General features: G+C 42.4%; 1 protein-coding gene across 4 annotated transcripts in view; it reads right to left on the minus strand.

Moving 5' to 3' along the window:
• LOC136873692 (peptidoglycan-recognition protein LC) overlaps nt 1-18,746 on the minus strand; it is a 330,607-nt gene that overhangs the window by 245,561 nt on the left and 66,300 nt on the right. For 2 of the 4 annotated variants that reach the window (XM_067146817.2, XM_068228008.1), the window contains exon 2: nt 2,061-2,165. The exons of the other annotated variants lie outside the window; for them this stretch is intronic. In XM_067146817.2, the coding sequence (XP_067002918.2) occupies nt 2,061-2,165 (105 nt within the window). The remainder of the gene's footprint in view (nt 1-2,060; nt 2,166-18,746) is intronic. 4 annotated transcript variants of the gene reach the window in all.

Raw genomic sequence — 18,746 nt, forward strand, 5'->3', positions numbered from 1 at the left:
CAGGGAAAGAATGAAAATATGGGTGAGGAAAGTAGCCAAGGAATTAAGAGAAGAGACTGGTGTGGAGGACTGTTTAAGACTCATGCAGAGTGAATGTGAAGGTCGGAGGGAGGAAGCTAATAAAAGAAATGTTTTGTATAAAGGGAGAAGCAGCAGTTTGAAGGGTTTGTGGGGGAAGAAAGATAAAAGTGAGGAAGGCATAGTAACGATAAGTAATGTTAGTAAGTAATTAGGGAATTGGATGCAAGTATGAAAGGTAAGCTAAATTTGGTAGGTGGTGGAGTGTGTTTATGAATGGTTTGATTATTGCTGCTTGTAAGTGATTATAGTTGATTGTATGTAAATTATGAGAGGTGGTTAGAAATTATGTAGTGGATGAGCATGGTGGTATAAAGAAAGAAAGAAGTGAGATGTAGTGGAGGAGAATTGTGAGATAATGGGGTGATTGTAAGGAAATGAAGTGTGATTGGAGAGGTGGTGGCTAAGAGTGACTAAGTTATTGGTGGAAATGTAGTGCTGTTTGTAAGTGATTATTATAGTTGAGATAAGAATGATTAAGTTATAGATATGGTACGGTAATTATTGAAGGAGTAAGAAGTGGTCGTATAATTTAATGTGGAGGATGATTAAGAGGCTGTGTTGGTGATGCGCAAAGAATGATGATATTTAATGAAACGTGAGAAGGATTTAGTTGTAAGGTGAGTAGAGTATGGTTGGTAAAGATCTGATTTGGTGGTACGTATGATTATTGCTGCTTACATTTGAATAGTGGAAGTTAGAAGATGATGTCATAGTGAGTAACGAGAGGTAACGCGAAAGTAGTAAGTTTATTATAAGTTGGCTGGTGGAATAGTGTACAGTGGTTGTAAATAATGTATGATTATGGTAAGATAATTGGATTGACTGGAAATAAGGAAAGAAGAGAGATGTAGTAGAGGAGTGTGGAGAGAAAATGGAGTGATTATAAATAAGGGAAGATGGTTCGGTTTGTTAAGAAGGAGGAAGTTATAGAGGCTGTGAGATTATAGTTAAATATATTTGAACGGTAATATGGTAAGAAGTTGGGTAATTATGGCACAGTGAGTAATGAGAGGTAACATAAAAGCAGAACAATGCTCAATGCATAAACATGAGAAAAATATAGGACACAGACTCAGCAGTTGACGCAATGTGATGACTGGCACAGTAAGTTGTAGTAGGTCATGACTGAAGATGTAAGTATGGAATGTATACTGACTTGCTGTGTCAGTCAGGAGACGAAAAGTAGGGCATTGCCCCTCTGATGGGTGGCCTAGCACCAGGTTGCCGGTTTGCCGTTTCTCTTATTTTATTTTGTTATCCTGTTAATTGATCATTTGTATTACCATGGCTATCGGATCTCCGGGAGTTGACCGTGGGCCATTTTGCCAGCATCTGCCGATTATTTATAATAATTTATTCTGGTTTGATTGATTGTCTGCTTATTTGTTAAGTTATTGCTATTTAATTGTATAGGAATATAGTTTGATATTTAGCTACAGTTGAAGTTAAAAAGAGCTTGCCGCCGGGCTGAGTGGCTCAGACGGTTGAGGCGCTGGCCCTCTGACCCCAACTTGGCAGGTTCGATCCTGGCTCAGTCCGGTGGTATTTGAAGGAGCTCAAATACGTCAGCCTCGTGTCAGTACATTTACAGGCACGTAAAAGAACTCCTGAGGGACTAAATTCCGGCACCTCCGCGTCTCAGAAAACCGTAAAAGTAGTTAATGGGACGTAAAGCCAATAACATTAGGAACAAAAAAAGAGCTTGCCTAGGTTGGGCACTGTTATATTCTACGATTATTAGATCACTAAGGTAGCAAATGCTGTAGATCTGTAGGAAAATAAAGAAATAAAGAGTACAACATTATCAGCCGAAATATATTTCAATTAATCTTTTAACTACTTTCTATCAGAGAGAAGAAATGAAGCAAAAAAGCAAGAATCGAAGCATGCCGAAAAATATTTAAAAGTTTTTATTAAGCTCTGTCCGCATCTGCATTTCATTGCGAATGAATAATTTCAAAAATATAAACACTACTCACAAACTCTATTTTTCACGTGCAACTTTTTTGAAGCAGCAAGCCGCCTAGTCGCGCGGCGGCGTATCTTCCTCACGCGTCCGTTAAGACACTCATTCCGGTAAACACCTGCAATCAGATATGAACACTTGTAGAGGAGTATCTTAGACCGTGATCGCATCTACTTCTCTGCAATCATCTATTATCGATGTCACTTTACCGTCACTACCGTAGCATTTAACCAGGAATCACGATTCTGAAGAACACAAGTAGCTTCGGTTTATGCCCCTTAAGTTATTTTGACTCAAAAGTGCAGGTGATCCGAAATGTAATCCAGAAGAGCTTATAACGACATTTTGGGACGTTCCTTTGCACAATATACGTGTTTAATAATAATAATAATAATAATAATAATAATAATAATAATAATAATAATAATAATAGCAGCCTCCGTGTCTCAGGCGGCAGCGCACCGGCCTTTCACCACTGGGTTCCGTGGTTCAAATCCCGATTACTCCATGTGAGATTTGTGTTGGACAAAGCGGAGGCAAGACAAATTTTTGTACGGGTACTCCAGTTTTTCCTGTCGTCTTTCATTCCAGCAACACTCTTCGATATAATTTCATTTCATCCGTCAGTCATTAGTCATTGCCCCAGAGGAGGGGGACAGACTTCGCCAGACGGCACACTCGCCGCAAGATGGAGGCTTCATTCATTGCATTCCTGACCAGATCAAACGACTGGAAACAGGCTGTGAATTTAATAATAATAATAACAATAATAATACCATCCTCCATTATAGCAAAAAGCGAACGGACTTCTTCCAGAAGGCATACGACTCCGTGGATGGAACAACTCTCTTCAAAACCATAAGGGAACTAGGACTCAACGAGAAAATAAATAGCTTTGTGCAAACCTCCGTGCGAAACACAACTTCCAAATTAAACTTTAGAGGACAGCTCTCAGAGACCTTCCCACTCAAAACAGGGGTGAGGAGATGGGATTTCATGTATATTATTTAACTGTGTCCTGGAAAAGATCATCAGGGAATGGACCAAATCCCTACCGGATAAGAATGGAGATCAAATCAGACAACTTAAGGATCCCATGTCTGGCCTTTGTTGGCCTTACTAGCAAACGACAGGAAAGAGGCTACTACGCAACTCCAAACGTTACGCACAATAGCGGCTGAAAAAGGTCTCCGGATCAAGATCGGAAAGGCCGAGTTTATTACCAATATCAAAGACGCCCGTCGAACAATGGGAGTCAGTGACACAAAGCATATCAAGAGAGCAAAAGGTATTAAGTACCTTAGAGAGTGAATTTCAGAAGACCCAAACCAACCGGCTGGCTTTCTACGAACACCTGTATAGAATGGCCTCCTACAGGCTGTCCTATAAGATCTTTAAAATAGCCAGCAAGGGTAAAGACAATAGATCGCTGTGGATCCAACAAGAAGAGAAGGATCTGGCACAACTACCTTTCAATTATTAAAACCAGACCCTTCCTAACATTCCTTCCAGAAACTAACCACAATTAGACCAGGAAATGGTCCGAGGAACACATAATAGAGTTCAGCAAGAGAATGAAGGACTTCTGGGCCAACAGAAAAGGAAAAGATACCCCTCAGGCGGCCCGAACGAAGTCAATAATAATAATAATAATAATAATAATAATAATAATAATAATAATAATAATAATAATAATAATGTAACTGAGGAGCACAAGAAAATCAAACAGGAACACTCATTGACAAATATACATCGAGGTTACATCAGATTTTGCGCAGCTACCTAAATGCCAAGAACAAAATTAAAGCAATAAACACGTACGCTATTCCAACTCTTGTTTATTCATTCGGAATTCTGAAATGGTCTGCTACAGAAATAGACAGCTTACAAAGAAAAACGAGAACTTTGCTCACCACTTCTTCCACGAAAATCGGGAGGCCGGGGAGTACTGGATCTTCAAGTCATGCTCCTGAATCAGATAAAGAACCTAAGGAGATACTTCCATAAAAAACAAGAAAACAGCCTTTTTCATAAAGCTGTAGTACTTGCTGACAAGTACACTGCTCTGTATCCATACAATGCCTCTGACCCTCATACAAGTCACTAAGTATCCCTGCATGAGAAGGAAAGGACTTGGCGAGAGAAGACCGTCCACGGAAAATGCTACAGCAATCCCAACAGAGCATAGACAAGGATGCGTCGTGAATGCGGTTACAAAGTGGGCACTTATTTGGGGAGACAGAGGGATTTTCAGTTGCTGTACAAGACCAAGTAACAGCTACAAACAATTACAAAAAGTACATCATCAAAGACACCAGCGTACTCTCCGACAAATGCAGACAATTCTCCGTTCATCGAGACCATCGACCATATCACTGCGGGCTGCCCAGTACTCGCCCCCATAGAATACACGAGACGGCACAATCATGTCTCGGGGATTATACACCAGGCACTTGCTCAGGAAAACCAATTAATTCAGGAGCGTATCCCTTATTACAAGTACCATCCAACACCACTCCTAGAGAACGAGTCGATTAAGCTGTATTGGGACACTGCTGTAGTGACAGACAAAACAGTCAACCATAACAAACCAGAAATCATACTGGTACACAAGGAAACTGAGGTAACTTTCGTTATTGACATCGCTATCCCCAATGACACCAACATTGACAGGAAGTACCATGAAAAAATCTACAAGTACAAAGAACTTGCAGAAGAGATCAAGAGGATCTGGAAGATGAAACTGGTACGGATAGTCCCTGTGATTCTGTCAGTCAACGGCCTCATTCCACACACACTTCACAAGAGTCTGCGAGAACTGGGTCTTCCACCGAACATCTACAAAATTATGCAACATTCTGTCCTCCTGTCAACATGCAACATTGTGCGATCGTTACTCTCGCAAGAATGAAGATCCCGTGATCTAGAGTTTTGTATATACCTGTACATCAATATTTGTGTTATAATGTGTAAATACTTCAATTATTGTAAGGCACTTGGTGCATTCCGTGGCCCGTTACTACCCATACTTCCTGTGGAGAAGTGTACGAATAATAATAATAATAATAATAATAATAATAATAATAATAATAATAATAATATAGCTACCGGGCGAGTTGGCCGTGCGGTTAGGGACGCTTAGCTGTGAGATTGCATCTGGGAGAAAGCGGGTTTCAAACCCACTGTTGGCAGCCCTGAAGATGGTTTTCCTTGGTTTCCCATTTTCACACCAGACAAATGCTGGGGCTGTAACTTAATTAAAAGCCACAGCCGCTTCCTTCCCACACCTAGCCCTTTCCTATCCCATCATCGCCATAAAACCTGTCTGTGTCGGTGCGACGTAAAGCCACTAGCAAAAAAGAAATAATAATAATAACAATGGCGCGTGTGGACTTCGCGGAGGCCTAGTATAGGTCTTCCGAGGTGACGCCATATAGGCGACCTGCTCGTCTGTGAAAATGGGGCCCTATATATGATGAATTCTAATGATTACGACGGCACACACACCCAACCCCCGAGCCATGGGAATTAACCACGACCCGGGCGGGAATCAAACCGAGAGCCTTTGGACCAAAGGCCAGCACGATAAGCATTTAGCCACGGAGTCAGACGGAATTAACCATTGAAAGTTAAAATCTTCGACCCGGCCGGGAATCGAATCTAGGACCCCATGGATCAAAGGCCAACATGCTCTAACCATTTAGCCATGGAGCCGGAATACGTGTTAAATGAAACATTTAGTATGAAAATACCGATAGTCGTTTATCATGGCGAGATACCCAACAGGAGGCAAAGTGGTAACTTGCTATTCTACGGTTATCAAGAAACTTCTTCTTCTTCTTCTTCTTGGCCAATTTTCCAGTTTATTGGACCCTATACTTGACATGGATTTGGCCCAGTTTTACGGCAGGATGACCTTCCTTACAACAGCCTCATATGGAGACATGAGGCATATTCACTGTTGAATGTGTGGAGTGTTGTATATAGATGAGGCGAAGTGTACTAGGACGAACACAAAGATCCAGTCCTCAAGCAAGAGGAATTATCCATAGACCTCGCAGTTAAAATTCTCGTACCGGCCGTGAATTGAACCCAGAGCCCTCTGAAACGAAGGTCCATTCAGCCAAGGAGCCGGACTAAGGTACGATAAGAGTATGTATGTCCAACCCTAGGGTCGGGTATAAAGTGATATGCCCTTCCTGACGTCGAACTCATCAGAGGAGTAAATGAGATCAAAAGAAGGACACGATATATGATAGGAGGAAGGGAGAGGGTGAAATCCGATCTCGGCGCATAGCCTGCTCCAATCGAATAACACCAAGAGGTCTGCTCAAGGTTTAACGTCTCCATCCGACGGATGAATCACCATCAACAGCGCAATGTGCCCTCACTCCATATGAACACGGCGGAGAGGCTTTTGTCACGCAATCTAGTGATTAGCAATTGTATGCCACCACGTCTAATTAGTGCTTAATTCCAACAAATAGGCAAAATGAAAGACGGGAAGAAAAATATGACATTTCCTGAACATCCGAACGCTAGTCATGACACTAAATGTGGCAACACTGCTGTAAAGATACCATGCAACGTAATCTAATAATGTCACTGATAGCACACGTTAGCTACATAGTACCTACCTTACTTCAGATCGCCCTGTGGGTGGGGACGGTAGAATAACACCCACGGTATACCCTGCCTGTCGTAAAAGGCAACTAAAAGGGGCCCCAGGGACTCTGAACTTCGGAGCGTAGGTTGGCGATATGGTTACGATACGACGCTGCTCGTAACCACTTTGAGAGTATGAGAGCGAAGGAGAGGCTTCCTTACTACGCTGGATGAGACATGGGCCACAACTAAAACGCCAATCGTTACGGGTCAGCACGAAGATCGAAATCCCAGCAGTGTGAAAGTTATGGTTATCCTCCACAGCACACCGTCAATGCGCAGTACCACCTTTGAGAAAGAAGCGGCGACACTTTCTGCAGAGCCCACCCACCTTTTGCACGACAACGCTCGTCCACATTCAGTGCAAGCTGTGGCTGATTTGTTCAGTCGATGGTGCTGAGAATTAATGTACCATCCATCATACTTCCCGGACTTAAGCTCTTGTGACTTTGATTTGATTTCTATGATGAAGGAATAATTTCGTGGCATTCGCTTCAGAACTTCGTGAGGCAGGAGATCGCGCCATTCGAACTATCATCACAACAGGTGCTGCTAAAGGTATGCTACGACTTCCACATCGCTGGTGACTACTCTGAATGACAGCAAAACTTGGTGTGTATCTCTTTTGTATCAGTTGTAATTAAATAATTGCCACTATTCAAGTACCAATCCTCGTAGTTTTTCTTTTTTATCTTCCGATTATTTGTTCCTCAAAGTAATGTTCCTCTACACTGCTTTAGTATTGAAGACAAATTTTAGAAATTAGAGTATGCTGTGATAACTCATATTATACTGGTTATGAATTTAGTTTCCTTCATACGTATCATTCATTTCTATTGTTTTCTGCTTTACAGCATTTAAACGCAGCATAACCTACTAGAATGAAGAAGTTTTTTTCGTTATATAACGTGGCATGTTGGTACTGAGATAGCAGGTTTGTTATTTGTAGCGGAATAACACAAATTAAGTCGATGCGTGTTGGAAAGACTATCATCATCGTGGGTAATTGAGGAAGATGAATTGCATCATCGTGGATGAGTGTATTAACTTTGAAGGAACACTTAACCACTTTAAATGTTTCCACAGACGCCGCAGTGGCAGAAATTTCGTCTCGCAGGATTTTTTAATGTGGCGGTACACAAACCGCGAGGCTGTCGTACTTGAGCACCTTAAAATATCATGGGTCTGAGACAAGATCGAACCTGCCAACTTCAGTTCAGAAAGCCAGCGGCCCATCGCCTCAGGCAAACAGCTTGTGAGGTTTTATGGACGGTATTTATTTATTCATGTATTTATTTATTCATGTATGCATTCATTCATAAAGCAGAAGATACGCTAACTCAGGGATGGCAAACCTTTACAGACTAGCGTTCAAATGAGGTCTTCTTTATAATATTTTACTGTCTAGAGTGCTATAGGTTATTTTCCTTTTAAATCATTATGAAAATCCTTATTTGTCTTCATTTAGGTATTAGATTGCATTACATATTAATCCATTAGATTGAATGTTTCATGACTTTATTTTTCAAACACCACTAAAAATTACATTTTTAAACAAGTATATTTTAAGAATAAGGTATATTTTTGCTTTAACCTAATAGAATTTGTAAACAATATGGCCATCGAATTAATTGAGACGTACTTCTTTGTATGTATGTTCAGTCTTCAGCCCTAAGGCTGGTTGGATCCTCAACAGCTCTGCCATCAGCTGTCATAGATGGCCTAGGCATCACTGAAGAGGCGTACTAGCGAAATGAGGAGTGAGGTAGTTTCCCTCACCGAGTCAGAGTTGCTATTACATATCAGTCTGCCAAGCCCACTGAAATGCATACACCAACTGACCCTATGAGCAACACTTTACACCATTCATAGCAGGGACTGGCTGCATAAGGATCGGCATTACTAGCATCGCTCATACCTGAGTCACTTTCATATTGTCAAAGTCAAGGATAAGACAGAGACAGATCTATGAAAGTAACAAAATTGCTCCAGTCTATACCTGAAGACATAGTGTACTGTAAACACTAGGTTCTACCAGCAAAGGCATACATACTTCTTTATTAAAGTGTAATGTTAAAATAGGCTCTGTTGGTAGATTTTCGACCTTTTTAATACACTAGTTTGTTGCCTGACGTGCCACAGAATTATTTGTGTGTCACCTAGTGGCACGCGTCATAAGTTCGCCATCCCTGCGCTACACTAAACAACCTTCACGGTTACTGTTCAGCAGAGGAGTTTCTTGGGACAGAAGTTCATGCGCTGTTATAGATTAAATGAATGGAAGTAATAACACATAACCTAAATTAAAAATCTCAATCCAAACAAGAACAAATTAGTTAAAGCACAAAAATTAACATGGGATATCTACAAAAAGAAATGTTCATGAATAAATGCAAAAATAAAACACTACAACACAGTTAAACAACCCGAAGCTACATAGACAGCAGAAACACTTTTCCACCTGAATAAACAATCAAAGACTGACATACTTCAGAAAATTGAAAAGAGGATTGGAAGAACCTGCATTAACAAAAAAATACCAGAAAGATGGACAGTGGTCCGCATGTGTGGTGTAGTGGTTAGTGTGATTAGCTGCCACCCCCGGAGGCCTGGGTTCGATTCCCGACTCTGCCACGAAATTCGAAAAGTGGTACGAGGGCTGGAAAGGGGTCCACTCAGCCTCGGGAGGTCAACTGAGTAGAGGTGGGTTCGATTCCTACCTCTGCCATCCTGGAAGTGGTTTTCCGTGGTTTCCCACTTTTCCTCAGGCAAATGCCGGGATGGTACCTAACTTAAGGCCACGGCCGCTTCCTTCCCTTTTCCTTGTCTATCCCTTCCAATCTTCCCACCCCCCTGCAAGGCCCCTATTCGGCATAACATGCGAAGCCGCCTGGCCGAGGTACTGGTCATTCTCCCCAGTTGTATCCCCCGACCCAAAGTCTGAAGCTCCAGGACACTGCCCTTGAGGCGGCAGAGGTAGGATCGCTCGCTGAATCCGAGGGAAAAACCGATCCTGGAGGGTAAACAGATAACGAAGAAGAAGACGAATTCATTGAGACCCACTTCTTTATTAAAGTGTAATGTTACAATATACTCTGTTGCTAGATTTTCGACCTTTTCAATACACTTGTATGTTGCCTGACCACAGAAGTATTTGCGTGTCACCTAGTGGCACGCGTGTCATAGGTTATAGGTTCGCCATCCCTGCGCTACACTAAACACCCTTCACAGATACTGTTCAGCAGTGGAGTCTCCTGGGCCAGAAGTCCATGCCTTGTTATAGATGAAACGAATGGATTAAATAAAAGCCCGAATATTTCGTCCCTTCCTCCTCCAAATGAAGTAAAAACAGACTTAGCTTCCGCTTGAATTTGTGATATTGATGTCTCAGACCGCTCTAAATGTTGTAAATTGGTAAGTTCGTGATTTTTCTCTACCAAAGGTTGTTAAATCTCGCAAACCTGTTTCGCAGGAAAGAAAGGAAAAACTACTAGCAGCTTTCAAGAGATATTAGGAACGAAAGCGAGCATCCAAAAATAACTTGTCATAAGCGCTCCGAAGTGGGCTTAAATCACTAATAAAAATAGCACTGATCACAAAAAATGACGTTCGGCGGATATCTTTTTTTTATTTTTTGCAATTTGCTTTATGTCGCACCGACACAGATAGGTCTTATGGCGACGATGGGACAGGAAAGGCCTACGAGTGGGAAGGAAGCTGCCGTGGCATTAATTAAGGCGTGAAAATAGGAAAACCATCTTCAGGGCTGCTGACAGTGGGGTTCGAACCCACTATCTCCCGGATGCAAGCTCGCAGCCGCGTGCCCCTAACCGCACGGTCAACTCGCCCGGTATCTTGATATCCAACAGCGTTCTAAGACAACTAAAACATGTTGATTCAAAATATGCAAACGATTTGTCTCTATCACCCGCCGTTCTGTCCGACTCGCTGGCTGAATGGTCAGCGTACTGGCCTTCGGTTTAGAGGGTTCCAGGTTCTATTCCCTCATCGGAGGGTCTGCCTTACAAAGGCTGCACTCAGCTAGAAATAGCCACACTAAATTATTATACCAACCAGGAACCTGTTGAACGAGTCCGGAAATACAGATAATTATGTTAACGATCAATGGGATAATTCAGATGAAATGAAGTCCCGCATTGATAATGCCATAAATGTGTTCATTAGAATGGGAAAAACCTTTTTAAAAATTGTGAGTTGACATTAGCCATAAAAATTACTTTTTCTCTGCTATGTGTTTTCTGTTCTCTATTACGGTGTGAAAACTTGGTCTTTAACAAATTCGCTTGATAAAAAATTAGAGGACCAAACGATGCTGAAAGTGTGAAGGACAGATCATGTTACAAATCCAGAGATCCTTTGAAGGATGAGAAAGTATATGGAAGTAGTTACCACTGAATAAAGGAGAATTTTCTAGTACCTTGGTCACATCACGGAAAACAGAAGCAGTTATCATCTACTGCAAAGAAATATACCCCGGAAAAGAGGTGTTGGCAGGTGACTGGACTCAAGACATCGACAGAGTTATTCCAAGCAGCTCACAATACACCGTAGCCAAGATGGTTGCCGACATCTGGAACGGATAGGGACTAGACGTAGTAGTAGTAGTAGTAGTAGTAGTAGTAGTAGTAGTAGTAGTAGTAGAAGAAGAAGAGAAGAAGAAGAATAATAATACCTGTATCATACCATATAGACGCATGCAGTATAAAATAACAAAAGAGGGCAGACGTTGTAGAGCAACATCCTGTGTTTTTAGAATGATTGTTTCATCGTCCTAAGTTGCCTTGGCCCATGGCTGATATGATTTATCATTCGCCATTTTGAAACAAGATGGAGAGTAAAGCGAATCAATTCATATTGTACAGTCGAACCCGTTTATTAAGACATCGCTTTTAACGAGGAAACGGATATAACAGCGAAATCTAACGGTCCCGTCTAAGTCCTATTTAAAGAATGCATTTAAAAATTGTTTAGTATGACATCACTTATTACGACATATCGTATTAAACGACGTATTTGATCACATTTTCGGAGAAATTAAAATGAAATGGCATATAGCTTTTAGTGCTGGGAGTGTCCGAGGAAATTTTCGGCTCTCCAGTTGCAGGTCTTTTGATTTGACTCCCGTAGGAGACCTGCGCGTCGTGATGAGGATTAAATGATGATGAAGACCACACATACACCCAGCCCCCGTGCCAGCGAAATTAACCAATGGTGCTTAAAATTCCCGAGCCTGCCGGAAATCGAACCTGGGACCCCTCTGACCAAAGGCCAGCACGCTAACCATTTCGCCTAAATATATCGGCTATAACGTCTAATATTGATTTTTGTTCGTTACGTATTTTGGAATTGCTGACCACAATGCAGAGCTCATTTTCAAACTCTTGTTTTCAGTAAGTTTCAAATTACCCTGTTAAATAGTTGAAATAAGTATCGTTGTGAATATGTCCCAAAAGAACGAAAAATGTATAATATTGAAGAAAAATCGCACATAATAATATGGCAATTACCAAATGGGGAAGTAAACATCAGTAGGCCTATATGGAAGGACAAAGAGAACATCTCATTTATTTGTTTCTACCTCTTTCCTCATTTTTATTGCATATTTTTCTGGCATAGCACGTACTGTGTAAACATCAGAAGAAAATTTTTCTCAACCCCATTTCACAAATCCTGTACTGCATTTTTTTTAAATGGCTTTACGTCGCACCGACACAGATAGGTCTTACGGCGACGATGAAATAGAAAAGGGCTAGGAATGAGAAGGAAGTGGCCTTTGCCTTAATTAAGATACAATCACACCATTTGCCTCTGGTGTGAAAATGGAAAACGACGGAATACCATCTTCAGGGCTGCTTACAGTGGGGTTCGAACCCACTATCTGCCGGATACAAGCTCACAGATGCGCGCCCCTAACCGCACGACCAACTCGCCTGGTATTTTGCGAATATAGGACTTACTTCAAGTATGTTTATTTTTAATGTTTTAACTGTATTCTGTCAACTAAACGTGTAAGTGTGCAGCCTAAAACTCACAGATATGGCATTTTTAGTATCAACAAAAAAATTCTGGTTACGCGACTACCGTCTATAACTAGAGTCCTGCGCAGATAAACAAAATATTATCCGCATGCGCTCCGTATCCGCATCCGCGAATGGTTATTCGCGAATATTGTAAATATTTAATTACAATATATTACACCCGAGGCATTGAAATGGATAGGACTGTTAACAGGGTAAAATAATCCTGAAACCTGGCAGCACAACCCCAACAATCACAGGTTTATGAGGGATTTTCTCTTGCGACAATACGAACGTACTAACTTTTGTCCCTTCCTTCTATTAATTGCGGGTAGGAGTCAGTTAGGCTTAGGTAAGATTTACGGCTTTATGGCGTCACAGCTTTTTATGTATCATCATTCCCCCATGCCATGTCAAGGGTCACCTAACCACAAGCAAAAATGAGAGTTTACCTGAGTGAATATCAATAAACTTCATTATTTAGAAATTATCAGCAAAATTATCCGCACTGCGATACGGTATGCATCCGCCAAGACAATCATTTCGCGGATATCCGCATTCGTGCAGGGCTCTACCTATAACGACCGTTAATTGGCGGTCCCTTCGGAGTCGTTATGACCGGTTTCGACTGCATTAGGAAATGTGAGTGCGTTTACACACGTCAGCGCCAAACAATAAAGGAACAGAACACACAGTTTATATCAACACAAATCAAGTATTGTTGTTATAACCGGTTTATGAAATTTAACTCCATCACCAGTAACATGTGATATTAAGTTACAACGTACCTGAAAATAGTAGGACTAACTGGACACATGGTACGTCAGCTGTTTCTGTGGTATTGTCTGTCTGTTAGGTCATCAGCCCAGAGGCTGGTTGGATCCTCAAATAGCACCACCAAAGGTTATGCGGTTATATGGAAACCCCAAAAACCAAGAGAAGCACCAAAATGAGGCGTACTAGGCAAGATGAGGAGTGAGGTAGTTTGCCATTGCTTTCCTCACTGGGTCAGAAAGTGCTATTGCAGCATGACTGACCCTATGTGCAGCACCTTTCATAACACTTGGATGCACTAGCCGTGCTCCGAATGTCATTACTCAGCACTACCCAAACCCCAGCAACTTCCATATTGTCACAGCCATGGATGTTGACTGGGACTTTAGTGGAAGCTACACTTTACTCTGGCCTGTGCCAAGAGATGGATGCAAAAGTACTGTATCCATCAAGAAATGACAGCAGGCAGTCTGTGGTATTAAGTGTTGCGTTCGACTTAATACCATTTGTTGGTAAGCGGTACAAGATTCAAGTGTTATATCAGAGTGTTAAAAAAAATATTTTCAGCAATTAATTAATTCATTGTATTTCAGAGTTCTCACTTTCTTGGCGAAGAATATTTCCGTATTTTTCAAAATGTTGAGTTCTAATCCAATAATTTTTATTCAATCAGTTGGATTCTCCCCCCGAACTCTGCGAGGAATCCCACCTCTATCACCGTAAGGGCAGTGTCCTGGAGCATTAGACATTTGGTCGGAGATATAACTGGTAAAGGAGGACCAGTACCTCGTTCAGGTGGCCTCACCTGCTATGCTGAACAGGGGGATGGGAAGACTGGAAGGGATAGGCAAGGAAGAGGGAAGGAAGCGGCCGTGGCTTTAAGTTAGGTACCATCCCGGCATTCGCCTGGGAAGGATGTTGGATGTTGGAAAAACCACGGAAACCACGGAAAACCACTTCGAGGATGGCTGAGGTGGAAATAGAACCCCGTCCACTCAGTTGACCTCCCGAGGCTGAATGGACTCCAATCCAATCCTCGTACCACTTTTCAAATGTTGTGGCAGAGACGGGAATCGAAGCCGGGGTGGCAGCTGATCACACTAACCAATACACCACAGAGGGTAATACGCAATTACTTTTTTAAATAAATATTTCCATGTCTTCTTCGATTCTATTAAAATCATGATTATTATTATACGTAATTATAAATGTGTTCTTTAAATGCGGATATTTATTGCATTAAATGGCCATCTCACCTTCAGATAGCTCCTCGATTGTAATCACGTAGGCTGAGTGGACCTCGAACCAACCCTCAGATCCTGGCCTGGCCGGGAATCGAACTCGGGGCCTGCGGATAAGAGGCAGGCACGCTACCCCTACACTACCCCTACTACTATATACATTTTGTTATAATCCCTGCATGTGAGTCTGTATAATAATTACGGAACATGTCAGCGCTGTCCTCATTCCTTTCGCAAAGGGGAATATTGCACTTATTTTCTCCCCCTTCTCCTTTTTTGTCTTGGTGACTAGGGTCCGATCCTCCAGTTGGTTTCTTTCCACTTTTGGAAAGCCTCCTTATGCCTAGATTTGCAGTTTAAGCCTCCATGTGCTCAAGGTAAGTAGGCGGAAGCATTTAGAGTCAAGTTTAAGCCGATTACGGCTTCCCTTGTGCGCCTCTTATTAAAGGTTAAAAGTTCACTGTCTGTGAGTTACACGCGTTCATTTCAAAACATGTAGAAGGTGAAGTAGAGGGAATACGACAACCAATCTCTAAATCAAGCTTCTGTACTTGAGGAACTCTTTTTTATTTGCTCCAAGATTTATTTCAAATGGATTCAACCTTTTTTTTTTTTTTTTTTTACAATTTGATTTACGTCGCACCAACACAGATAGGTCTTATGGCGACGATAGGATAGGAAATATCTAGAAGTGGAAAGGAAGCGGCCGTAACCTTAATTAAGGTACAGCCCCAGCATTTGCCTGGTATGAAAATGGGAAACCACGGAAAACCATCTTGAGGGCTGCCGACAGTGGACTTCGAACCCACTATCTCCCGGATGCAAGCTCACAGCTGCGCGCCCCTAACCGCACGGCCAGCTTGCCCGGTGATTTAACTTTTAAACTCCGAAAATATCTAAGCATACCTATTAATCAAAGAACGGCTGATTAACTGTGTATATATTCTTTCTTTCTTTCTTTCTTTTTTAATCTGTTTACACCCCCCCCCCCCGGGTTGGTTTTACCTCGGACTCAGCGAGAGATCCCACCTCTACCACCTCAAGGGCAGTGTCATGGAGCGTGAGACTTTTGGTTGGAGGATACAACTGAGGGGCGGGAGGACCAGTACCTCGCTCAGGCGGTCTCACTTGCTATGCTGAACAGGGAACTTGTGGGGGGATGGAAGACTGGAAGGGATAGGCAAGGAAGAGGGAAGGAAGCGGCCGTGGCCTTAAGTTAGGTACCATCCCGGCATTTGCCTGGAAGAGAAGTAGAAAACCTCGGAAAACCACTTCGAGGATGGCTGAGGAGGGAATCGAACGCCCCTCTACTCAGTTGACCTCCCGAGGCCGAGTGGACCCTGTTCCAGCACTCGTACCACTTTTCAAATTTCGTGGCACAGCCGGGAATCGAACTCGGGCCTCTGGGGGTGGCAGCTAATCACAACACCACAGAGGCGGACTGTGTATATATTTGTATATTATTATAAGGTGTAGGGACACATTTATATGTGTATGGAATTTAGGGGTGAAAAGCAAACAAATAAGCAAGGATGTATGTTTTGTGATATCGATACGATGATCATAGGCACGTGATCTCTATTTGTATGCGGAATGCGAAATAATGGTACAGTACTTCATAGTTTTAAGAAATTCACATACCGAGCTCGATAGCTGCAGTCGCTTAAGTGCGGCCAGTATCCAGTATTCGGGAGATAGTAGGTTCGAACCCCACTGTCGGCAGCCCTGAAAATGGTTTTCCGTGGTTTCCAATTTTCACACCATGCAAATGCTGGGACTGTACCTTAATTAAGGCCACGGCCGCTTCCTTCCCACTCCTAGCCCTTTCCTGTCTCATCGTCGCCGTAAGATCTACCTGTGTCGGTGCGACGTAAACCAACTAGCAAAAAAAAATCACATGTCTGTATTCGAACTCTGATCTCCTTAGTGTGAAAATCCCTTTGAGGGTGGAGCGGTGGAATAACACTCACGGTATCCCTTAGTAGAAGAGGCTACTAAAAGGGGACCAGGTGCTCTTAACTAGGGAGCGTGGGTTAGTGAACACGGGGCCCTTAACTGAGTCCGTGTATTGCTTTTGTGCCAGGTTCCTCACGTTTATCTTTCCAAACCGATCTCCCTTGATCAACTTTTTTTCTTTTTCCAATCCCTACGGTATATTAGGTTTATAGAATCCTAGGGAGTCCTTAATTTTCACGCCCTTCACGGCCCTTGTCTCTCTTTGACCGATACCTTCTCTTTTCGAAGTGTCGGATCCCTTCCATTTTCCCTCTGATTAATGTTAATAGAAGATGGTTGCCCAATTGTACTTCCTCGTAAAACAATAATCACCACCACTAACTTGCACATGTTTAATATCTTTGGTGTAGACTGAATAAATCTCAGACCCACGGGCCTTTCCAAAACTGGAATTACCGAGCTCGATAGCTGCAGTCGCTTAAGTGCGGCCAGTATCCAGTATTCGGGAGATAGTAGGTTCGAACCCCACTGTCGGCAGCCCTGAAAATGGTTTTCCGTGGTTTCCCATTTTCACACCAGGCAAATGCTGGGGCTGTACCTTAATTAAGGCCACGGCCGCTTCCTTCCCACTCCTAGCCCTTTCCTGTCCCATCGTCGCCGTAAGACCTATCTGTGTCGGTGCGACGTAAAACAACTAGCAAAAAAAAAACTGGAATTCTCCTTTTTTTCCGTTTCTTGACAGGGAAGCGAACTCAACGCCTGTATCGCCTCGGCTAGACAACCGCTAAATAAATATGGTACCGTGCTACACTATGCAAGTACTTTTGTTTCCTGTTCCTCAAGTTTAATTTTATCCGTGGCACAAACAATTCGCTTCAAAACAACTAATTTGTGTTGCGTCATGGTAACGTAACATGCAATTATTTACTCCTCCAGGAGATAAGACAAGTTGTAAAAGCAGCTCTTCAAAGCGAGACGCAATTCGTAACTTACAGTCGACGTATTGTGTGAGAACACGGGCATGTTTACGTTCGATTCTCGGCAAGTCCGTTTACGACCGGAGTAGAGAAGCATGTTTAAAGGGATAACCAGTAAACTGCTAGGTTTGTTTATTGTTTCAAGGGGCCTAACAACTAGGTCACCGGCCCCCACATATCTCTCTCATAATCCCAAAATCTAAATAATTCTTGTCTTGGCCAGGAAAAAAATTCCCGTCCTTCCCAGAACTGAGTCAACTTGCGTAGAACATGGATGGTGATGGTTGTGGTTATTGATTTAAGAGTAAGTACAGCTGGAAAATAGAGAAAATGGAAGAAATAAGTTTTTGTTTCTTTACAGTTTGCTTTACGTTACACCGACACAGATAGGTCTTATGGTGACGGCGGGATAGGAAAGGGGTAGGAATGTGAAGGAAGCAGCCGTGGCCTTAATTAAGCTACAGCCCTAGAATTTGCCTAGTGCGAAAATGGAAAACCTAGGAAAACCATCTTCAGGACTGCTGACAGTGGGGTTCGAACCTACTATCTCCCGAATGCAAAATATAAAAACAAAGAAGACGAGAAGTCGGAAAATATACAGAAGATTAAATAATGAGTTGAGAAAGGGGACAGAGAAATCACGAGAGCAGTAGTTAAAAGAAGAATGTGATGATAAAGAAGACCTGGAAAGAGCAGGGCAGTAGGCCCAACTTTATACGAAGGTACCGAGAGTTACCTGGGATGAATGGACAATGAACTCTAGGGGAAGAGGAACTGTAGATGGTGAAATACTGTATAAGGAGAAAGAAAGACGGAAGGGATGTACAGGATATACGAAAGACTTATATAGAACTAGAAAGAAACCAGATTTTTTCTTTTTTACAATTGGCTTCACGTCGCACCGACACAAATATATCTTATGGCGACGATGGCATAGGAAAGGGCTAGGAGTGAGAAGGAAGCGGCCGTGGCCTTACCAGACCCAGAATTTGACTCGTGTGAAAATGGGAAATCACGGAAAACTATCTTCAGGGCTACCAACATCGGG

This window comes from Anabrus simplex, chromosome 5, assembly GCF_040414725.1.
Source record: "Anabrus simplex isolate iqAnaSimp1 chromosome 5, ASM4041472v1, whole genome shotgun sequence".
Taxonomy (NCBI): domain Eukaryota; kingdom Metazoa; phylum Arthropoda; class Insecta; order Orthoptera; family Tettigoniidae; genus Anabrus; species Anabrus simplex.